This window comes from Odontesthes bonariensis, chromosome 5 (assembly GCF_027942865.1).
Source record: "Odontesthes bonariensis isolate fOdoBon6 chromosome 5, fOdoBon6.hap1, whole genome shotgun sequence".
NCBI classification, from domain to species: domain Eukaryota; kingdom Metazoa; phylum Chordata; class Actinopteri; order Atheriniformes; family Atherinopsidae; genus Odontesthes; species Odontesthes bonariensis.
Genome location: NC_134510.1, coordinates 18,948,650 through 18,972,971, shown reverse-complemented (window position 1 = coordinate 18,972,971; position 24,322 = coordinate 18,948,650). Strand labels below are relative to the sequence as shown.

The following is a 24,322-nucleotide window of genomic DNA, read 5'->3' as shown; positions in this document are numbered from 1 at the left end:
GATCTCTCATGTTGAGTTGAGTAAATCTGTCTGTTTAATGAGCCCAGAGTGTTCTGTGGTAAAATATACTGACACACCTTTAAGGATTCATGGTCAAACACAGGCTAAATACTATATTGTCAATACTGGTCCACTTATGCTGGATTTGACCCTTTTGGAAGTCACCACTTAAGTGCTATAGTGCAATATCATAAAGTAGGGTATAAAATGGAAGTAGTGCAGTTATGTGAGACTAACTGAAGGGCTGCTTAATCTTCAGCTCTCAACCTTCACCTTCAGCCTCAGTTAAATTTACATTCTTTCATGAAAATGGGTTATGGTAGTCAGAAGAAGTGTTTACGTTGAGGAATATTGAATTTTAACCCACACTTTTTTCTCGGGATCCTGTTTACGCCATCAGGTGATATTCAATAAAATTTGAATCTCAATGTCATGACACACACTCATGAACTGCACCTAAGAGATTTAAGTGGCCAACTGTGGACCCAAGAAATGCCCAGTCGATACATTGTCCCAAAAGCAATTATGGTGTCCTTTTCTTAATTAACTTACGCTGATCAGTGCCCCTCTGATTTACCCCTATAATTAGATGGAAGTTATGTCTCAAAGACGAAAAGTTCTTCTCCCCTAACATTTAAGGTACCAATCTCTGGTTTAAGCCTCTCGTACAAATAGGATCCCCTCTGGCTCCAAAAAGACTGAAATGGCAACAGCTAAAAGCCAACTCATCATCATCCATCATCATTCTACAAATTGCTGATTACATTTCAGGATAGTTTAGTAGCAGGGCAGACAATGATTGATTTTCTTCCTTTAAGGTAACTTCCCCCAGCTCCGCCTGGGTCAAGCCAGCTCGGAGATGGAATCCGCCCAGCGAGTTTCGGATCCACCACGCTGCCTCGGCCCAGCCGGTCATTTCTATCAAACCTCTAAAAGGAGGAGCCAGAACTATCTTAACTGGCTCTTCTTGATTTGGAGAGGCTCTCTCCTTGTTCCCTTTTTTTTTTTTTTTTTTTTTTTTGAGCTGGAGCCGAGCCGCTTTAATGACAAACATCTTTTATATCTAGTGTATTCTGTGACAGCCATTAGATTAGCCCCAAAAAATAATAATCTCACTAAGTAAAAGGACTATACCCACCTTGTGTCTGTTTTTCTTTTTTTTTCACCTTGTCTTTCATCATGATTGTGAAACTCGAGCCACACCTCACATGTATTGTCATTGAAGTGAGCAAATGTCATTAACTGTTAATGTGAATACCACACGACCTCCAAAGCAGGTGAAGATGGAGCCGAGTGTCAGACATATCTTCGTGGTTGCATTATGAAATAATTGAACACATTCCGTGCCTTGCACCTTTTTTTGGCTGTCCTATCTTAAATCCTTTAAACTCATTTTCTAATCATGTTTATCATTTCGCATTTCCTGCAGCTGCTGCTCTTGGCAACCTGGTGTCAGACCTGGCAGGACTGGGGTAAGGATTTCACTCGCACACATAAAGCCACAGAGAAAAAGGGGACTCATTTTCCATCGTGACTGTCCAAATCCTGACGGGTTATAGGTGGACACAAAGCCAAGCTGTTCAGTCCCATTTGAAATCCGAACAATCATTTACTCAGTAATGAAAGATTAAGAAAATCTGTGCCAGTGTGGACATTTACATCCTGACTCGTGGATGTTTGCAGCGATATGGTGTTTCCAGACACAGTCTAAACATATTCTGATAAACAGAGGTTCATTTGAAAGACTTTTTCACTTCATCGTTCAATTTTTCAGTCTTGAGCAGTAATTATTGCTAACGGGAAGATGAGCATAAGCATTAAGGGAGAGCGAGGAAGAAATTGATCACTATAAGAAGCTGTTTTTGTCCTTTATCCTTTCAGATGACTGCAGTTTGTGTCCTTTGTTCTTCATTTCAGGGCAACCTAGTGGCCAAATTGAGCACATTGAGCATAATTAGCCTTATCTACCATAATAAGCAACATAATAGTTGTTGGTATCAACAGACTGATAGATTGTTTTAGGGAAACAACACTTTTTTTGGGTCTGTTATTAGTCTTACATAGAGAAAAAGCAATGATGCAAAGAATGGAGACACTCTGCGACCGTGGGACGTGCCGTTTCCTCTGCGGCCCATCTGTTTGACGGATTGGTCAAACCGTGGTGACATTCTCAGCAGACGCACACAGTTTCACTGCCATTCAGTCATCTTAAGAAAAAAAGACTTTATGGTCTGCTCGTCAAGGTGAGAATTGATAGGAGCATACGGAGAGGGTTTTTTTTCCTTCACAATTTTGATAGATGCACAGCCTTCACCTGTTTATCTGCTGCTGTCCCCGTGGAGCTCCCTCGCGTGTCCTTCACTGCAACATTGGCTCGTGTAAAAAAGGCTCGTACTCTGCACTTGAATTAGTCTGCGTGTCGGTAGCATCTAAGTGCCAGTTGAAAGGTCAGAAGGAAGCTCAGGATGGTCCTTACGGAGGTTGTGGGTTAAAACGCTGACCGAGCCAAGCATCTGACGGGCACAACACAAAGCAGTGCCTCATCTAACAGCTGTTTTGCAGGTCCAGTGTGCACTCTGCTGTGGTCTCAACCTTTTAATTACTGCCCTTACTGGTTAACAGCAAATGGCAAATGCATGAATATACTGCATCATATTTTGTTGCCCTTTTCCTGCAGTTCACTTGGATAAAGGTCAGCGTAAACCTCTGCAGTTTCTACCCTCTGAAACAGCTCAAAGAAAGCCATCGTTCAGTCATTGCCACAGAACCCTCTTTTATGTTTCTGCAGTGTTTCTTCCGAATGGTTCAGAAGTTTTTCTGGAGAACTGATATCATTTCAGCTTCTGTACTGTGTCGATAGCGAAAGAGGTGAGAGGAGGACAGAAAGGAACACACTTAGAAGCTGTAGGAGTACAGTTTAATCCACTGGCCCCCGCCACAACTCCATAATTAGCGATTGATAATAAATCCTCCCACTCAGTGTGTGTTTTCCTTAAACAGTGACTTACCTCTCGTGTTCCCTGCACTGTGGTTTGTGCATTCAGATCCACTTATGCTCTTGTTTGAGCAGATTTGATTCCTTTCGAGTTCATATTTTGGCATTTTGTGCATGACTACCCCCTGTCATACCCCTGTTGTGTGTATTGTTGCCAAATGTTTTGGCTCATGAGTCACTCTGACCATTCAGTGAGTTGTTACTGATGCTTCAGCTTAGTTCAGCCTCAGCCAACTGATGGACACAGTGCGTCAGTGACTTTCTGGGGCAGAAAAGGCCCCCAGTTTTACACGAACTTGAGGGACACAGATTTGACTCCCAGCCTCTTTCTTGACAGAGATCCATTAATATCTCAATTTTTTTTACATACACGAGTTGCATCCTGGAAGAACTTGGATCATATTTATGACCATGAGTTATGAAAACCAGATGGAGGCAAAGAATGAACGGATGACTGAGCTCTAAATTTCTCAGATTTATTTTCCTAAGATCTTTGTTAAGTGTTAATCACAGCGTGATAATTGAATAATTTCTGAGGGGGAAATCTCACACTGTCTTCTCTTGGGAGATTAATAGGCCAGTATCTGTCATGGACGGGAGTTGATTCAGTGATTTGCTCAGTCACGCTTCAGCTGATTGAAGCTCGTTTACATTTTGGCAGAGTTGGAGTTCAGCGTGTCGGAGGACTGTCATTTCAGTTACTCTCAAACAATCAGCCCCGGCACTTTTAAAACTCCTGTTTGACTGTGGCTCATCAACGATTAGAACCATTTTGTTCCTTGTACTTGATGTTTTTCACAGATTATGATTCATATTTCTGCTTAAATGATCTCTACTCTCCATATTAGGCTAATGCTTTAATAGTTCTCATATCGAGAACTACAAGAAAAGCACAAAGAAATGTTGTGAAAGCGGGTGGATCGGCCTCCACAAGTGTCTTTTTCCTGATGATAAAGTGATTATTGGAGTTTTGATTCCTTGTGATGCAGCCAGCTCATGTTTCATGCTGCTGTCTGCTTCTCATACCGTGAACAGTTCGCCTCACGTTGAGACTCTGGGCATAAGCCTGCAGTAAGTTTCATTGGGATAGCCACAGATTTTCAGTTGCTGACCTCAATGGTTTTGTGTTATTCTGTCATTAGCACGTTCAAGATTTGGACTGAATTTGTCTCGGCGAGGAGCGCCTGTGTTGCTGCGCAGCCGGAGGAATCTAACGGATTAATCTAAAAGATTTGGATGATGCCCCAAAGACAAAAAAAAGAATACAGATACGCTACACGCTACTATCGCTCCCCAAACTCGACAGCTCCAGCTGCAGCTCATTTGTGTGTTCAGTGAACCGTGGACGGATCCATTAGTGCCAATGACTGAACCAGACCTGGGTCCAAATATTCAACTAAATGTCTTTTCTCACGCTTTGGGCCCATGTCACGACACATGACAGTTCTCCATCATCATCAGATGAAGGAGACTTTTCACGTCCCTTTTACCCTTCAGTGTAGCTTCTCTACCATAAAAGTTGGATGTTTGAGCGTTGCTGAGACGGTTGTTTGGCTTGATGAAGTTGTTCTACAGTAACTGTAGCCCCGTTTGCTGGGCCTTCCGGTTCAGTTACCCACTTTGGCACGATGACAGACTAGATTATCGCTGATGGTTCTTAATTTCTGAAGTTTTGCTCCTGAGAGCACTCGCAACACTTACTGTGACGTATGCCTTGTCACAAGGCAGAACTCCGGAGTACCTCACATGTTTATGGCTTGGTTTATGATGAGCAATGTGAATTCTGGGACCAGGTACACATAACTTTTTTGCCTTTTTTTTAAATTTTTTTCTTTCTTTGTGCATTTCATGTCACAGCTGGAGTCAGATGCAAGAATGCTGCGTACGCATCAAACGCACGCGTTCCATTTTTCCTACTTAAAAACTCGTGTTTATGAATAAAGAATGTGCACGCTTCCCACATTCTCCATGTGAAACAAAGCAGACATTCCCAGAGCTTTCTCCTTAGTATAATCAGGATGCTTGATTCTGTGTAGCTGTAGTATGCAAAGAAAGGCTGCTCTGGTGTCGTAGCTAACGCGACTTTACGAAGGGAAGTATTTAGAGTTCATTTCGGATCCTTTTGCGCATGAGGACGGCTGGCTCGTGCGGCATTTTAGGTTTCACTGGGCCGCTTAGGAAAAAGACCAAAAATAGATAAATAAAAGGCAATCTACCAAGCTCCATGTGTACATTTGTATCTCCCTCCTGATCATCTCCGTGTTGGTTTTACCTCGTTCTGTTACTTTCTCTACTCCCCAGCTTGTTGTTTGCAGTTTCTGAGTCTACCGGATGAAATGGATGTTCTCTTCTTTACTTTCACTTTAGCTTAAAGCTGTGCTTCTGCTTTTGCCATTGCTTTCATAATTATGTCTGTAAAACCAGCTGGTGTATGTTCGTAAAATTTCGTGATGATTAAGATTTAGAAGAGAGCACCATACATGAGCACAACTTTGTAAAACTGGCTAAATGCATGCATTCATTAACAAAGTCAGAGTTTTATGCATCAGGCCCCTGGGCCATTAGAGGTTACTGGTTTTGGATCATGGGATAAATTACAATCTGGGCCGTGATTTACTCTGTGCTGCATGTTTAACCAGCTGTGCACCCAATATCAGAGCACACTTATCATCAGCAGCAGTTGCAGTGTGCAAATGTGGCATTAAGATGTTTTAATTCTATGCAACAGTTCTTTTACGAGTAATTATGGGCATCATCCTTCTTTGTGTCTTTACTTCCTGCCCAAAACTTCATTGAATTCAAGAAATGGGTATTTCTGCTTCTACGCCCATATCTGTAAAGGCAAGGAAAAAAAGTGGCATTTCACTTGTAGATTTGAGTGTCACAGACTCATTGGTTTATAAATCTGTACGCGGGATTATTTAGTGCTCCACATCGAACAAAATTCATGAACTGAAATGGCAAGTGTTAAGTTTTGGGTGATTTATGAGTGTCTGAAGGATTTCTTTATCAATCCGTCTTTGCTCTACCGTCCATATAAATCATGAACAATTCAGGAAATGACTCCAGTCACACTCTCTGGAGGCTTCGTCACTTCTTCTCCCCGCTGTTTGAGCACATCCTGCTGGTTTCACGACAGATGGCAGCAACAACGAGGAGCAGAGTGGGACTTGAATCTGCCGATTTTTATTTTTTTCTCATGTCCTTATTACCAGTAAATTTGGTGGATTGCTTCGCCACGCTGGGAAAGAAAAGTGTTGCTCTGCTGATGGTTTAATGGAGAAATATCAAGAGGAGATCATTATGTGAACAGCTACAATTCAAACACAAAGAAGCAGATGTGGATTTAATCTACATGCTAATTACAGAAGTGGCCCGAAGCCTTAACAGATGTTAATTATGTGTGGTGTGAGTTTCTGAGTGGAACATTTTATTTTCTATTCCACGCTGAGATATTAATGGATCTCCGCCGCGTTTCACTGAGGAGAGCTGTTTATTTTCTCACTGTGCTGCACTTTGTTGTGTTTATTGTTTTGTTTTTTTTCTTTTTCTGTCCATCATCTGTCTGCCTCTCCCCCTCCACAGGCTGGCAGGTTATGTGGAGGCTCTGGCGTCTCGGTTGGGGATGCAGATTCCTGACCTGAGCCCAAAACAGGCGGATATGTGGCAGACGAGGGTCAGCTGTCACACGGTATGACAAAGTGTCTCCCTCCAAATCCGAGTTTGTCCCACACAACTTGATTTCTTTGATGGTATCATAGATTTTTTTTAGTGACTGTGTAATGCAGTTGTAACCACCAAACCAGGTTAGCTCTTTGCGCATTGACAACGGGAAACCAATTCCGTGTGATGCGCCCTTTAAATCATTGAGGGCTAAATTTGGCCCGAAGGATTTTTAATATGCTCTGACTGCTGAAGTGTGAAATGCAATTAGTTAACTATTGTAGTCACGTTGAAAGGCGACTAATAGAGCCAACTGTTTTAGGAGGTCAGGAAATACATGTCACAATAAAGTGATGATGACGCTGGTCTAAATGCTCTGGCCAGACAGACCCAGCTCAGATTGAGAAAGAGAAAGGGGCAAAGGTAGCGTCTCCAGCAGTTGTCCAAAATAAGGTCGGTGTACGACGAGTCGTAAAGCTGAAATGTGTCTTTCTGTGGGTCACTTTCTGACTTGGCGAGGTTTTATTCAGGATTTATCACGTCCCTGTTTTCCTCCTCCACGCAGGGTAAAGCCATCGGTGTGGGCATTGGCTGCATCCTCGGTATGTTTCCCCTGCTCTTCTTCAAGGACGACGACAAGAAGAAGAAGAAGAAGGAAGGCCAGGCAGAGGCAGAGGCAGAGGCGGGGGAGGAATCGCAGTCACCACCTGCTCCAACAGAGGGCAGCAAAAACTGAAACTTGCAACCCCCTCAAGGTGGATACTTGTTGGAATCCATGAGAATACTGAACTAATACTGGACTTCCACGGCCACTGGAGTGTAAGGAAAACTGGCAAACCACCAGGCACTTAACAGCAATTAGTCAAACTATGTGAAGTATTCTGTGAAGGATTTTCGATAATATTTGATTGCAGACTCTGAAACTAAACACAGGAAGGAGGTCATCTCTTGAAGAGACGAGATTCGGCTGATGCCAACTGTTGCGCCATAACTTCACCTCCTCCTCACCGGCTGACACGGATTTCTTTATCTAACATTACAGCGGGCTCAGTCCTGCTCTGAGTCCGTTCAAACGGTTCCGAAGCTTTGACTGCATATGCTTAGATGGAAGGTAGGGTGCCTGAAGGATCCCTAAAATGTCACAAGAAGTTTAGGAACCAGGGCGATGAAACAAAACGACGTTAGAACTCACTCAGAGACGACTCTGACAGAGATCTTCAGTCAGTCAGATTGATTTGGAATTTAAATTATGCCGCGATGATATTTTCTGTTTCCCGTTCAGCCATGATGGTTATGAATCAAAGCGGTAGCGCCTTCCGTTTAGAAGGAAATCCACGACAGCCGGTGAGTTCCTGGCCGTTGAAGGCGTGATAGTAGCTTCTTACTTTTTTTTTTTTTTTTTCCCCAAACATTCTCAAATGGCTCCCTTTTGAAACGTATGCAACAGTTTCACTAAATCTTTTATAGTTTGAAGCAGTTTGAAGAAAAACAGAATAGCTGCCTGCAGGAAAATGGGAAATACAAACATTTCACCAGCTAAGACCTCTGTCTTTGCACTCAAGCCCCCCCCCCCGCTCCAATACCACATGATTTGTCAGATATAACCCCATCTCTTGTGCAGCTCACCACTGCAGTTTAGCTGGTTATTTTTGGTAACATATGGTCATTTTTGCGTTTTGAGAGATGACTCTTTCTGCTTGTACTAACGCACAATTTCTTCCAGTAACTCTACTATTCTACTCTGCTGTACTGCCATCCTCTGGTTGACAGGAGTGTTCATTTTCTTAAAGTTAAGTAGAGCAGCTTCCACAGCCCTGCGCGTGATTGTTCACCCGTTTAACCCCCCCTCCCCGTAAAAAGTATTCAAGTTCAGCCTAAGAAGAGTTTCTTAAGACAGCCTAACTATATGATTATTTCCTCTTGATATACTCTCAAGGCAATCTACAGTTTTTTTTTTTCTTCTTCTTCTTCTTGTGATGTTGGCACAGCCCACTCATTTCGCAGCCACGCTGAAGTGTTTCTTAGGAGTTGAATCCGTCTAGCAATTGAGATGGAAGGAAGCAGTCATTTTTCTCTTAATATTCATATTTATGTAGGTTAAAATTGGAGACTATTTGCCACGACAAAGTACATCTTTGTCGTCTACATTTTCCAACACTTTTCGCTGACTGGAAGGCTGTTACAGCTCCTCCCCACATTCGCTAAACGTGCTCTAAAAAAAACCTCACAAAGAAGACTTACCTTGTGTGTGGTCTTTCTAGCTGTGTGCTTTGTGGGAGATTGAGATATTTAAGAGTGATGAAAATGAACAAAATGTACAAAGAAATGAACATATTTATTAAGTTGGGATTTTTGATCTGATTGCTTGATTTCCACCTTGCATGCACTGTAATAAAAATTAGGACTAAGACTGAATAAAAAAAAAATAAAAAAAACCTGAGTGTGACCCTAAGCTTTAACAGCACAACATGTAAATCGCGAAGGCGAACAAGAGAGATACGGGAGACGGAAAGAAAACTTTTAACATGTGAAAGATGCCACTTTTTTTCCTCCACAATTTAGATTTTTGCGACTCTGGCGAAGCACAAGGAATTTCGTGCGCTTCTTCTCAAGACGGGATCGGTTTTTAGAGGTCATGCGGAGGTCACAGAGCTCTCTGCTGGGAAATGAACCGCTAACTGCGGAATGTAGGTTGGGACTCGATGTGTCAGGATGATGAAAAGAATCTCATGAAAATGACTGCTTGATTGACAAGATGTGTTTTACAATGGTTGTAACTCTTTGTTTCCTCGAGTTGTTTCGCTAAAATGCCTGCGTTGGGAATTAAGGTCCATGTTAAGATTGCAGTCAGTCGTAGAGAGAAAAAAATAATAAACTATTGCAAAGGAGCTTGTTGTCCTTTCACAGACTCTCTTTTCACTACATTGCTAAACATATTTGTTATTGGAAGGAAGGCAAACAAGGTTTACAATTAAAAACTTAGATTTAGGTTTGCAATGTTAAATCAAAGCTGAATGGAAAAAGCACATGAATTCATTAATTTTTGGGGGGGTTTACCGGTTGTTTATTACAGCACACAAGCAAAACACAACTTTTTAAGGCACCATTCTGATTGTGTTGTATAATGCTGTGAGTTGGCTGCTTACATTTGTCATGTTGATTTAGAAAAAAACGCAGCGACACAAAGCTTCAACGTCCAGGAGTTTCTCTGAGAGTATTAAGTTTGCCCACTTGGTGTCATGGCCTGAAGGTGGCACAGTTTTGTTCCAGCAATCCTTCAGACTGGAGTTAAAATCCAGAAAGCATAAAAATCCTTTACTGTATAGGTGCGTTTTTTTTGTTTGTTTGTTTGTTTTTTTTACTTCAGGACTTTTCTGTTAGTGTTTGTGGGTTCTTTTTCTGGCGGGGGATCCAAAGTAGACTTTCAGTTTGTGCTCTGAACACATGTAAAAAAATTAAAAAAAAGACAAATATAATATAACAGCAAAGATTTGAACAGCCTGACTTTGTGGGATGTCTTCGATTATCTCCTGTTAGAACTATCACCACATGGATGAAAATGTCTTGCAGGTCCGATGGCTTTTGTCTTTTAAAAACCGGATTTGTTCATTCTTTTTTACCTTTTGATTTTCAAGTTTAATTCCAAGTCAGAGAAGCTGTAACTTTTACTCAAATACGAGATTGCATAGTTAATAGTTAAACTATGTTGGAAGCAAAAGAGCCACGAACAGGAGGTGAATTCGCTAAAGTTGAGAAGAGAGCAGTGCAGGTGAAATATTGCACAGAATATTTTTCTTTTTTGCTATACCATCTACAACAGCTCACTTACGTTTGGGGACCACTGGTCTAAAATATTTGTCACAGTGAAAAAGCTAAACAAGTAGGAAGCCAAACCCAGATGGCCCACAGCTTCACCTCAACTGGGCCCTCCGGACACCCCCAGCTGTGCAGAGCTTAGAAGCAGGAGACTGGAGGCTGTGTTTGCCGACTCTCTTGTGTTCATGTACTACCTTGTATTGTAGTTATGTGACAACACAAGATTAATGTTTGTTGCCATCTTTAACCCACCGTCTTCCCTCTGAGCTGTTATGAGTTTTCCATGGGCGCAGGCGCGCTCGCAGAGGACTTTGTGTCAGAGGGGGAAATGCATGCCACACGAGGGACGGACAGAAAGGCACTTTGAGGATATCATAGGCGGTGAAACAGCTTGGGAGAGGGTTTCACATGATGCTGGAGTCTGTGAGCACAAACACACACACACACACACACACACACAACATGGTATACAAAAAATGATGACCTGATACAAAAGGATGTTTTTCATCTTAAAGGTTTATTATCAGACATGAAAATTAACACTGATCTGACTATAAAAACAATGATCAAACTTAGTTAAATAAAAATCTGCCTGATGTGTGTTTCACTGATGCTTTATTTCTTGCAAAGTCTTACTTTCTACCCCTCACTCCTTCCTCCGTGCAAAACAATACTGAAATGTGGGGGTGGCGTCATGAGAAAACGTCACACGCATACAAACGTGCCTTCACAGTCAGTACATTTAGATAACACACACACACATCTGCAAAAACAAAACGAACAAAAATCAAAAGGCTTAGTCATACGAATAGCTGCTCATGCTGACATTCACTGATATTGTACATGCGCCACTCGTGTTTCCTTTCCCTGCTCTTAATTTAAACAGTAACATAATCACCCAAGACAACGGTAGCATCTTTAATCTTTAAAATAACTGCAGATTTATTAAGAAATGGAATCCAAGTTCCAAGTGGCCGGTGCAGACTGAAAATGTGTTGGTTTGCATTGTGAATGAGTGTTGCTCCTGTTGAAAACCGTGACTTCTTCTCCTGGAGTGATCATTCAGTAGGTGAATGATCACACACACACACACACACACGCACACACACACACACCTTATCAGTGAAAATAATTTGTAACCCAGCAACGCCTCATCAGTTGGGATTTCTTGTTCTTTTTTTTTTTGTCTTAACTCTGCGACTTCTTGAAAAGAGGGTTGAGTAGATCCTTAAACTGTGGCAATGCAGGTGATTCCAAAAATCGGATGATACAATGAACTGAGATTGTGTCCCGGACAGAAAATGTGTTTTCAGTAGGCAGCCCATATAAACTAATTAGACTTTTTCAAGCATGATGCAGTTTGTCTTTACCAGGCATCGCTGTGTCATAGCCTTTTAGCATTTCTGGCAATCCTTATATAATTAAAAACTATAAATATGTGTGTGTAGTTGAAAGGTATAGGCTACTAGTCCACAGATGGCACCATTAACCGAAGCACTTTTAAAAACACCCAGCCCTCTTTTATTTGAGCCATAACTGTTGACAACACAAAGAAAGAAAATAACTTAAAAAGGTGATGAATCTTTCTGTATTCCTGCACTGTGGTTAAATCAATGTTTCAGCGGCTTCAGCTGCGCGAGGGTAAAATAAAGCGAAAGGAAGATGCTGAAGTCTGGCAGTTTCAGTCAGTTTTCATGATTTCACTCGGCTCAGTTCAGTCAGTAAAAAACAGCCACCAGATGTCTCTGTTCGATCGACCCCTCAGTCTCACAGAGGAGCACAGAATGAGCACTGTGCTCCCACCGAGACCGAATGCAGATTGCTCCTTCTGTCGCGTTTTCAGCCGAATGTTCAAACGTATTTCTTCTCATGCCCCCCCCCTCCCCTGCTTTTTGTCTACTCGCTGTCTCTCATGGTAACAGGTAACCAGCCGTTACCTTTTTCTTTATATTTACAGGAATACAGGCGAGGTTTCTGCTTATTCCCAGAATTCTAATCAGATATCTTCTTCTTCTTAAGGACAGACTCCTCACCTGGAGGAGCAGCCATCCTGCCTAAAAGACTTTTCCAGGGCAGTAATTTAAAGTTAAAAGTTAGCTTTTCATTTCAGACAGTAAGTAGTGTGAATAATACTGGCACTCCCCACGCTAAACACAGGTTCACTGATGGGTTGGGCATGATGAGCTTTGGGCATGTAACTCTGGACACACACACACACACACACACACACACACACACACACACACATCTACAGTATCCTATGGGTAAAGTGGGTGCAGCTCTCTCCCCTTTTGGCATGCTCTTTCGTGGTCTCACAAGGGCAGCCTTTGTGTACCATCAGCGTGTGGCTGAGTGCATGCATGTCTGATAGAGTATGTGCATATTTCCTTCCTAATGCCTGTTTATGGATGAGTTTTTTTTGTGTATGTGTCCCGGTATTTGTGCCCGGCCTATGCGCTGCCCTCCCACTGTGCTGGCTTCCATCCCACCCGTCGGCACGGATCGAGGACAGGGAATGAAAGTGAGCCTCGTTTCCCTCTCCACATTGTTGCATTGTTGCTGAAGCAGGCGCTGGTGTTGAGGTGGGCATGTAGGGGAGGAGGCTGCAGGGAGTGGGAGGGAAAGTTGAGGGAGGCCAGCGTTCTGGCAGTGGTGGCACAAGAGAGATTCCCTCAGCTAATGTTTCTCTTTATTGTATGCCTCCCAGGCTCATGTAATGTCTTAATCTTCTAACATGAAAGAAGGCTCTGCTTGTGTGCATCCAGCGCCATGGGTATAAAATCCTGCATTGTATTGTACCAGAAAAGTTTTCGTCCTATGTCTTTACTCTGTATCGTCTCAAAAGAATAAGTACGCAGTGTTTTCCACTTTAAGTAGGCTGAGCGGCCTCTAAGGATACTCACTTATCTTCGTCGGGTAAAAACAGGCGAAGAAGGGATTTTCAATCTACTTTGTCGTTGTTGTTGGAGTGAAAAGGCTGGCACTTGGCTGGGCACGAAGCTGGGGCGGAGGAGGAGGAGACGGGGGGAAACGATTTGGTGGCGGCAGAGGGTTCTCTGGGTTTATGTTGCCGACTCAGAGCGATTGCAACCAGAATGCTGATGATGTGCACATGGAAGTACATAGACCTGTGGGGGGAAAAAAGATGGAAAACCTGAGTTAGGCTTTTCAAACTTTCTCATTTCTGTCGTGTACGCAGAAAGGTAGGAAAATGTGACATGACAAGGGGCACTGCTGGCACGGTGGGTTTCAACATATCTATATGTCACCAAAAGCCTCGAAGAGCATTAACGTGCATGCTTTTCATATCAGTTTTGAGCTCCTTTAAAATACCTTCCTGAAATGCACATTGCAGAAAAGACCATCTACAAACTGTGCAAAATTTACAAGCCCACAAAAATCATTACCATCACGTACAACTGAGACAGAATGTAAATCAAAACTCCAACGAGGTTCAACCAAGACTCTGATGCACTGGAAGCCGCGCGCACACATTTGAGAATATTACATTAGTTAGGTAAGTTGATAAAAGCGGGGTGGGACATACCTGTAATAAACCACGGTTTTGTCGACTGAAAGAAGAAGAAAAGGCATGACAGTGTAGCAGATGGCCAGCTGCGCGGCTGCCCAAGTTAAGATGTCGTAACCGAGCTTCATGACCTTGGAGCCCAGGAAGTAGTGCCGGACAGACTTCCGTATCTGGTGGGGAGACACAGAGGAATACATTACTGCTTATACACAGTCTAATTCTATAGTATTTTATATATATATATATATATATATATAGTACTATAGTATAGTACAGAGGTGGGAGATTACTCACAGCTCGTGCTGCCATGGTGATGGGGATAGCGGTGAGGAAGGTGAAGTAGTACCCTGGATAAACGCCGTGCCACAGGGCGGACAGGACGAAGGTCAACGCTAAACGGTGCTTAGGGGCTCTGTCATAGCATACTCTGAAAAGAGGAACAAGAATTCCATTTGAAATTGTCTGTGAAATAAAAGAAAAGAAAAAAGAGCCCCGACTCGCACTCACATTTTGAGCCAGATTCCAGTTTGGATATTCCAGTTGTCGATGAAAGTCTTGAAACTGGTTGCTGTCTGAAACACCGATCAGTAGCTCTAGTTAGTTTAGTGTGCTGCAATGCTGACTATAAGAATATGAATGTATTACAGAATACGAATTCCTAAAGGACCGAATGACTTTTTTTGTTTTCTTTTTGCCATGTTTTTATCTCTTATCGTGTGAAAACATGGGGTTACCTCAATCCTGATGATGTTGAGATTGGAGATGAGGTCCCAGGATGGCTTTCCACTTTCATCCATTCCCAGGAAACCGTAACCCGCTGCGTTGTTCACAGCATCAGCTGACGATACAGAGAAAACAATTACTACAAGGCAAAGAAAAGAAAAATCTCTCTTACACGTGTCCCCTACATACGGTTTCATGTAATGTACATGTAATCGGGTACAAAACAAGCACGCGAGAGAGGCTGAGAAGTAAAGGTGGAGAGGGATTTGCCACTTTATAAAAGACTTTATGGGCAAATAGTTCAACAAAATAAAAATGTTTCGCTATTTGACATTGCAAAGAATTTTGGGATTTTTGCCATCTTCGGTGCAGGTTCGAATCATGACGAGATTCATAGAAATCTTAAGACATATCTGTACACGAGGGAAAAGGCCAAAAAACAGTCGGTGGCAACGGCGGGCCCTCAGGCAACATTTCAGTGAGACTTTATTATATGGGTTATTTATTTATTTATTTGTTTGTCTGCATTTCTGTTTTGCTTTGTTTTGTTTTGTTCTATTTTGTCATATTTGTTCTATGACATGAGTATGTAGCCTACAGCCCCGCTGCTTGCTGCGTTTGCTTGTTAATGTTGTTTGATATGTGTTTGTGCTCCATACCACGTATGTGGTCGTGAGAAAAAGAAAAAGTGAAAGAAAAAAAACTGACGCAATTCTGTTGAGGAAAACCACAGGACGAGCTCAGAAATACACCTCAAAAAACCCTCGTTAAGCCCATACGCCCATTTTAAGCTCATTTATTTATATACATTTGTTACCAGAGCACAGTTTAAAAGCCAGCCTCTGTGATGGTGTGGCGATGCACTGGTACACATTGGTGCACATTATATGGGTAACTAGGACAACCACGAGGGCACCATTTAGGCTGAATGACACAGATTTTAGAGTTTGATCTCCTCAGCTTCTAAAAGCTCACAGGCTTTAGTTGAAAGGAGAGGCGATGCAACACAGTGGTAAACATGTCCCTCTCCAAACCTCTTTAAAACATGTTACTGGCATCAATTTCAAATATATTTTTGAAGGTTACATTCGCACTGTTTTTAACTACATATAAAGTGCGCATCCTGTCCAGACTTGTTTGGAGAAAAGGTGGTTTGCAGCAGAGAATTGGCCGACTATAACTAAAACACACACAGACACCGCTCACCTAGTGTCCAGGCAAAGTAGAATTTGGGTCTTGCCGCTTGTATGGAGAAAAAAGCATAAGTGAGCCTGGTCAGGAAGGGGGCGTGGCTGACAAAGTCGGGTTCGACGTTGGCTTTTATCGGCAAGGATCGAGTCACGATGAGGAAGAAGAGCATACAGCCGCAGCAGACCAGCAGTTTTCGACAGACGGCATTCTAGAAGAGATCACAGATAACTACTGAGCATCGATGGAGGCACACATTACATCCATACATTGCACATTGTGACTTCGGGACGGCTCAAGTCCCTCCAAAAATGAGCCGAGACCATAAGGAATAATTTACATTAAAGACCACGACTTAATCAGCGAGACTAAATATTGATTTGTGGTTGTGGTTCACTTCTGGGTGCCACAACTACTCACACTAGACGAGAGAATTGCGCAAATGAGTCGCATGTCTGCAACTGAGGCTCTTTAAATGACTTTGCTCGAGGATTGTCGCCACCAGCCAAGAAGTGTTGCCTCCTTAAACTTAAATCACGGCGTAAATATGCTTCTGATATTTCTAGATAATACGAGATGTTAAAAAGCAGCATCTCCTGATGCTACAACAATAATCTCTCTAAGTGAAGCAACAAGACACGAATTCGTGAACTTACAAGAGGTGATACATCTGGAGTCTTATCGTAGCCGTTCTGCCCGTTACATGTGCCAGTGTGCTGCCTGAGCCTCCTGCTGATGTGTCTGCCCTCGATGAAGTCTGTGTAGTCCTTATAGTTACTGCACGGCCCCACCAAGACACTCAGGAAGTTCAGATTATAACTCAGGTACTCAATGAGAGAAGGCCTCGCACTGCAGAGAGAATAAGAGAAGCCCCTGAAAACCAGGCCAAACCGCTTGACCAGTAAAGCACATCGCTTCAGGTTCACATCGCTTATTCCCGTAAGATCGAGTGTGAGAAATGCATTTATGTCATTTATCTTTAAATGAAAGTGAAAATATGAAGACAGGATGGGTCTTGTAAAGCTGCGTTATTGCTCCGAAGGTTAAAGTTTAAATTAGACTGTTAATATTTCTTTTTTTTTTTTTTTTCCAATTTTGTCCTTTGATTTGGCTCCAACTGTAGCATTTAGGAGCGTTCCTGAACTGGTTATGAAATGCACCCAATTTCAAAAACTGAAGAACCGCCACATCATCGGTTATGAGCAGCTGGGCTTCTGTTTGTGAAGACAGGAACAAACCAGTTGCATATTTAACCATATTTAAGGCAGGACAGCCAGACCCGCTGAGTGAAACTGGAATCAGGATAACTCAGATCAATGTGGTGGCCACATTTTACAGGCGGCACACAGGAATCTTAATATAAGGTAACAAATACCTGCCAATCTAGAAGTGCAGGGGTTATCAAACATCTTTTGATTTCTTTTGGACATGATGCATTTTAAAGTTGCATGCATGGTAGAATTACGAGAGGGATTTTGTCAACGGGCATGCAGAAAAATGCAGTGTTTCATGCAAGATGATGCCTCATTTCTAAGTTCCCACCATGCTTTTTCTAAGAAGAAGCTATTCACCATATTTCATCTTCGTGTCATTGTCCTTCGTGGCTAAAGGAAAAGAAAGAGTTATTTCTTCTTTTTAAAAGTTAATCCCATTCTGTAAGTTACACGACAGATACCACAAAGGTCAAAATAAGTCACAGCAAATCAGAGACCTCCAATTTCTAATAATAATCAAAGCATCCGTCTCCTTATGTCTCCCTGGATTTGAACACAAGTAGCATATGATGACCACTGTGTGAGGAAAAAAGAAGTGAATAGTTTCTTAAAAATAAGATGTCCAAAGTAAAGACTTACTTTATAGCCATAAGCCTCTGCTCCGACGTCAGTTGTTCACTTTTCTTACACATACCTAAAGAAGAAAAGTCATTGCTGTAACTGGTCTTTTTTCTTGTCCTCCTTTACATCATGAATAAGTGTAAGGGGAAACGCTAGTGCCTCTTACCGTCGTGCAGCTGAAAAGCCAGTGTGGTGATCTTCTGGGTCACTATCATCAAAGGTCTGCGCAGACAAAAAAAAAGAAAGAAAAGCAGGTACATTCATTTGTTGATTATTGTGATTACAGAGATTTGAGAAATTGATGTTGTCCCACAGCAGCGAGTAAAAGTACGGGCACACAGACACACGGCATGATACACAGCACGCAAAACTAAGCAATAGCAGCCATTAGTAAGATGGGGTATGTGGTAAAAATACTGTTCGGGCCCAGCCGTTTCTGCTGTGCTTCAATAGGAGCAGTGACCAAAGCAACTTCTGTAGTCTGCAGCAGACCTGTTGGAAAAGCAGCAGTAAAAGGGGGTCGGAAATTCCAGTTGATAATTAGAACGTGAGTGCATTAGTGTGATGAGTTAATTAAGACAGCCCATGTGACGGGATGTCAAGGCAGGATGTGTTCGGACTCTTACCAGCAAGTCTGTCGACAGTTACACACAGAGGCTTATTATTGTAGGGCGGGGTTGTTGTCACTGCAAATCAATATAAAGCTGAGAGATTCATCTCCAGATGAGAAGATACCAGCAGCAGAATGTTTTTTTTATTTTGTTTAGACTTGTAGAATCAATGCCAAGCTTTTCTGACCCACAGATTTACAGATCCTGCTGCCTTTGTCACCCGAATGCTCTGATCTTTTAGCAGTCAAAAGGATTGCAGTGGGTTTTGGCCTGACAAAGCCAGCTTGTTACCAGCGGGCAGCTCTCGCAAGGTTTCACTGCAAGAATGAGTAAAAAAATGCTCTCAAAGTTAGAAGCAAGAGACCGTGGCAGCTCTGCAAAGCAGCATTTTGCCTGATCAGCAGGATCTTTTAGAGAAAGAGAGCACTTTTTGGTGATTTCATTTACTGGCTGACCAATGTCAAACAAAGCCCCTCCCCAGCTGGAGGCTGCTAAGCGTCCGTGAGGCTACAGAATTTATTTTCTCTCGTGAATCACTTCATTCTTTTCAAGTGGAGGCAAATCAGGTCACTTATTAAACCAGTGTGATTCATTCCAATCCCTGGAGTTTTACTGAATCATCATCCTTCTCTGAAACCTGCACTGCCGCATCTTCATGCCCAAAAGTTCGTTACCCTAACAGAATAGCGCTAATAAGAGCGGTCACTCTTCAAATCATGCAGTATTTCCCACAACTCGACTGCACTGCCACAAAGAGTTGAGACGGAATACTCGGGGGCTTCAGACACCCACAATACACAACAAATGCTCACAGTAAAGAAACCGTGAAGTCAAATAAGGCTCAATACGGCGAGCGTCACACGCCTTCTCCTCGTTTCATTCACAGATAAAAAAACTCTCTGTCTCAAGAATGTGTGTGCACAAAGCACATATAAAGCACATCTCTCTGACACACAAACGCGCCCTCTCACACACTCGCACACTGGTTCCTGTCTGTGAGTGGGCTGCATTGTGTGCGCAGCATGGAGAGCTGTGGAAGAGAGGGGCAGGCCGTGCGGCTGGCAGTGCCAGCTCAGTGAGAGTTGGCACCGGGCTGTTAAGAAACACTCTTGAGGGTGCTACCCAGCATGGTTTTTCCTCGAGACTGCAGCGTTGGCGTCGTGGATACGAGTTTGAGTTTGATGGCACCTCGGTTGCGTTGGAAAATTAAAAAAACAAAAAAACAACAGTCGACACAGAGTTTACAGATGAAGTCTTGATCAGCTAGGACACGTCCCCTCAAGGAGAGCAACACGAGAAAAAACAGCTTTTTACGTCTGAAACGTTCAAATTCATTCAATCCCGGGCAAGTAGTGAATGTAGTGTCTGTGATTCATAAGCACACAAAAAAAAAAGCTGGATCCTCAAATCAGTTTATGACCATACCACAAGTTAGCTCAGAGTCCTGGCAGGAACCAGAGTCACGTGGATTCTAACAAATCCATTCACACTGGAACAAGGCAAAGAGGCTGGTGAACAGAGCGCCTCACAATGTTAACCGCCCCCTTTTAAAAGAAGAAACACGATGGGGGGGGGGATGTTTTCAATTCATATTCTGTGCTCGAGAGCATACTGTATACTTGGGTGTCTGAAATGACCACCGACTCAAAAATGGAAAAAACAAACAAACAGCAGAGTATTCTTGTCAAGCCGCTAAACTTTCTGTCCTCCCAACTTCCAAGTTGAAATCATGCTGCATTCGCTGCACCTTGGAAATGCTTTTGCTTTGCCATTAAAACCACATTCACATCAAGGGTTATGGAGTTCACTTTTTTTGGAGTTCACTTTTTTTTTTTTTTTAGGGGCTTTGAAAGACCCTCTAGACTTCACTCCAACCCTCTCCTCCTCAGGGTCTGCATCTTTCAGATCTGTACTGCTCAATGAGCACTACTCACGGTATGAGAGACAGAGAGAGCATGTGGTAAATAGCCTTCTTGCTTAGACCGAACACCAAACTGATATTTGACCACATTTTTTCCGCAAACACTTAAATTTCCCTCGTCTGCAGTCCGATCATGGACAGCTGATGGGCCACGGATCTCTCCTTGAGGTACATGAGGTGAATGTTTTATCAATTTGAGTCAGTTCAGCACAATCTCAACATAAGATTGTAATTGTTAAAACATGCATCAGAACACTGAGAACTCCCCGTGACTCCTCCCTAACATGTCTCCTTTGCAAACTGTGTATTCTACTTGTAACTGATGTCAGCCCTGCGTCAGGCAAAAACAATATTACAGTTGCCAGGTGCCAGCGAGTATTTTACCCGGCTCGTCAGTTTCACCTGTGAACAATCCTCGCTGCTGCTGTTAAATCAGAGGCGTTGTATTTACCAAAGGCACCAGCCACGGTGTACAAAAAGGAGCTGCTCCACAACTACTACGCAGTCACCGAGAGGGTGTGGCAAGCAGATAAGGAATGGCGCAACAAAAAAAAAAAAGATAACATTCGTCCTTACCCAGAGAAGTCGGTGGAAAGTATTCCATAGCTGAAGATGAAGGCTCGGCTCGCCTGGCACAGCGTCAGATAGCCCATAGCTGTCACCATGGAGTACCTGCAGGTGGAGAAGCATACATGAGAAGCACAGACAAAAAAAAAGGCCATTGAGATGTTTTTATAACACAACTACTACAGGTAGGTGTTTTAATCTCCTGCTGGATCATCAGATGAGTCATCGGCTGCTATTGTTAAGAAACCTCCTCGACTTGTCTTTTTTCCACTGATAACGCTTTCCGCCATGAGTCATGGTTTGCTGGAATCGACCCTTTCAAGTAATGTACACGGTAGCTGCTGAATATTGGATCAAACAACTGGCTCCCATATTGAGCACTTTTCGGATTTTCAGGGTTTTATTTTGCTTTAATTGAACTAAAATAAAAGGCATTTCAAATTGAGTGTTGCCTCATTGAATAATGATTTTTGTGGTAAACTTCAGGTCATCAAAAGGATCTGCATTATTCGATCAATAAAAGCACCACAACAATATTTTCCAGATGCAGGTTTTTTCCTCCCCGCCTGGTTAAAGTCACATTTTGAAATGGAGGGAAATGTTTCCTCTGCACACTAAAATCAGGACACCATCACAGATGCCTTTTGTCACAAAATGCTTGTAAGAAGATGCAGTGGGACACCTCCAGCTTTGCCATTTAGACAAAGCCGAAGAAAAACAGGCACATCTATTGGGTAGCAGATCTATGGAAACTTCTTATTTCGCTGCCTGACAATTCCAAAGTCACAGTCCATTTTTCAAGGCAAGATCTTTCCAGCTTGCATTGTTTCTCTCCTCACAAAAAGGAATGTTGATGTTTAACTGTATCTCTCTGATGGTGTGCCAAATCATGACATCACTGGCGGCCGAGCACATCCGACTCGAGCTTTTTAAGTACTTTTTTTGCACCTCCTCTGGTGTTTATGACAGCTTATCTTGAGCAATGTGTAACGTGATTTGTTTATCAAAGGCGACAGTGGGACCACAATACCGATCTTTATCTCACTCTGCTTGTAGGTAATCCCTGCGCACGTGAATACCTCGGCAACGTAACCGAACCTCATTCATGTGGCTTCATTCCATAGATAAGAAAAAAAAAGAAGAAAAAAAAGGCAACAATCTATCCATGTAGCAAACAGCCAACACAAACACACGCGCAATGTCAGCTTCATAGCTGTAGCGAAAGTACTCTACTGCGGTTGCCCAACAATTCTCTAAAAAAACATGTATCATCACGATCATTGGTACTGCCTAAAAATGAGCCCAATCTGCCCAAATCACCAAACCCCCGGCCGGTGAATTGCATGGTTTCTGGGCTTGGTTTCCGGTCTCGACCGACGAGTTCTACCTGTTTTTTTTCCCAGTGCTGTCGGCATGGTGATTGAGACACATCAGTCTGGTATGGAAGCGATGCTTCCACAATGAAACACTGAAGGAAAGGAGATTGTTTGGTGGATTAAAACACACACTTGCCTGTGTACATTGTTGATGTCGGCTTTGATGATGATCAAGTAGCTCGCTATCACCATGGCCAGGATGTGAGCAGAGTACCTGCACGGAAGAACACAAAATCCGGTAAGAGTGCCCGAGTACTTTTACTTTAACAGCACAGTGGTCTTATCTCTAGCTCTCCTCCTTGGACCCTGGTTTTCTTCCGATAATGTTGCTGCTAACTTCAAAGCAAACCACGCCACTGGATTTTGCATGGATGTGAATGGTGCAGAGTGACAAGAAAGCAGATGAATGGAGCACTGTGTGGCACAGTATCATACAGTACCATCCGAAGCAGAAGATGAGGAAAGCGATGCCGAGGAGTGTGGCGACAGCGTGCCTGACCAGGGGATTGGCATGGCTGGGACTGAGGTAGAGACGAAACCAGAAGGCGGCAGCCAAGGCAAACAGTTGACATGCCAGAAAATTCACCTGAGGATGAGGAGGGGAGGGGTGAGGAAGGAGGGCACACAGCTTTTTGCTGAATGGTTAAAAGAAAACTCCCAATCCTTATAAAGGATTGTTTCATCATCCTGGGTGGGTGCATTTCTAATTCTTGGTGGTGTTTATAGCTTTGTTGTGATATTTAGTAAAATGTCACATAGTTGTCTGTAACTGTCTAACTCTGGCATGCGGGTTTCTGTTATTGCGGTTTTGGACGGACATCTTTAGGGTCTAATAACAAGACGTTCAGTATTACTGTTTCTGTCCATCTGCCAGGGCATTCATTCATACAATTGAGAGCTATTTGAATCCCTGTGTGACCTGGGAATATAATCTACACTGCCATGAGGTCGTGGATCTTACCTGGTCCAGAGGGAACTCCAAGTATTCACTGACGGGCAGCAGCCACTCGGACCCAGTGGTCTGAAAGGTCGTGTGCGCCCACTCGCTCATCTTGCGTAGTTTCTCCGGCTTTTACGACTTCCCGCTTTGTCCTTTTTGCGTCTTTTCTGATAAGCTGCTCACTATTTTCTGTGACCAGACCGAGACACATCGTTTTCCTCAGAGGGCGTGTGAGAAGCCAAACCAGTCTCGCTCCCAAAGAAGTCACAATCTGCACGCCTCCCCAGTCCCCCCCCCATCCTCTCCTCCGCGTCAAGAACAGCTGAGGCGATAAAATATACGTTTTCCGGTTACTGTATACAAAAGTAAAAGCTTTTTTGTTGTTGTTGTTCTTTTTAAAAGGTGCTTTTAACAATCTTTAAAAGTTGAAAATCCGACAATAACGGAAAGAAATTTAAGCTGCGCACTATTTCGAGACATAATCATTTTTTTTTGTAGCCTTGTCTCACTCACGCAATGTCCCTCAAACCCCCCCCCCCAAAAAAACCGTTGCTGTAATTAAAACACAATCTTTACATTTATTTTGTATGTTGAAGTCTTATCTGGCAGCAATCTCGAAGCTAAGACTACATAAAAAGAGAAAATGCGAGCTTGTTCGGCAGCTTTTTTTCGGACAGCAATTAAACGTGAAAGCTCTACTTCCGGTTTTATTCAGATTATTTTTTATAACTTGATGTTAAATCAGTTAGAAAGAACCCTTATTTTACAAGCTGTACTTAACTAGGAAAACTTGTTGCTGTTGTACTCCTTTTTTTTTTTGCACCTGGAATAAAAATGCGTGAGCAGTAGCTCCGTCTATCTCTGTGTCTATCTTTCATATTTCGGGAGGCATTTTATATTGTGTGAATTGTTTCTGTATGAAACGTTGTTCAGTACTGCCATCTTGACTCGGACACTCTGGAGAGATTTCATAAACTAATCGGGGTCCCGTATGGCTAAATAAGGGGCAAATAAAAGAAGAAAAGGATCAGTAAAAAGGAAACTAACGCATTCACATGAATGATAACTCATCCAGAAAGAGGATTTTCTTTGATTGTAAGTGCTGTGTGTGTGTGTGTGTGTGCAGGAAACTAATCTAGTGTAAAGATAACTTTGTTA

At 42.7% G+C, this 24,322-nt stretch overlaps 2 protein-coding genes across 2 annotated transcripts in view; one reads left to right on the top strand and one right to left on the bottom strand.

The window, feature by feature from the left end:
* The window catches only part of LOC142379820 (transmembrane protein 65-like), a 29,616-nt gene extending 20,050 nt beyond the window's left edge, over positions 1-9,566 (top strand). The window contains exons 6-8 of the mRNA XM_075465112.1: positions 1,430-1,472; positions 6,581-6,686; positions 7,224-9,566. Of these exons, the coding sequence (XP_075321227.1) occupies positions 1,430-1,472; positions 6,581-6,686; positions 7,224-7,394 (320 nt within the window). The 3' untranslated portion in view covers positions 7,395-9,566. The remainder of the gene's footprint in view (positions 1-1,429; positions 1,473-6,580; positions 6,687-7,223) is intronic.
* Positions 9,567-10,984: 1,418 nt separating this feature from the next.
* mboat1 (membrane bound O-acyltransferase domain containing 1) lies at positions 10,985-23,425 on the bottom strand. The gene is made up of 13 exons (XM_075465111.1): positions 23,186-23,425; positions 22,665-22,810; positions 22,361-22,438; positions 20,858-20,953; positions 17,916-17,971; positions 17,768-17,822; positions 16,571-16,763; positions 15,933-16,125; positions 14,738-14,841; positions 14,511-14,575; positions 14,298-14,430; positions 14,022-14,173; positions 10,985-13,602 (listed from the first exon to the last, which is right to left on the bottom strand). Exons 1-13 carry the CDS (start codon positions 23,273-23,275, stop codon positions 13,416-13,418), a joined length of 1,548 nt encoding a protein of 515 aa, XP_075321226.1. The 5' UTR covers positions 23,276-23,425; the 3' UTR covers positions 10,985-13,415.
* Between the last annotated feature and the right edge of the window lie 897 nt (positions 23,426-24,322).

What these genes read in the sequence shown, in the direction of transcription:
- mboat1 (XM_075465111.1), bottom strand. Translation starts at nt 23,275, where the DNA reads ATGAGCGAGTGGGCGCACACGACCTTTCAGACCACTGGGTCCGAGTGG. An exon ending in GGCTTTTCAGCTGCACGACG is followed by an intron (nt 17,823 to 17,915) that starts GTAAGAGGCACT and finishes TTTCTTCTTTAG; the next exon opens with GTATGTGTAAGAAAAGTGAA. An exon ending in AAAACCGTGGTTTATTACAG is followed by an intron (nt 13,603 to 14,021) that starts GTATGTCCCACC and finishes TTCCCCCCACAG; the next exon opens with GTCTATGTACTTCCATGTGC.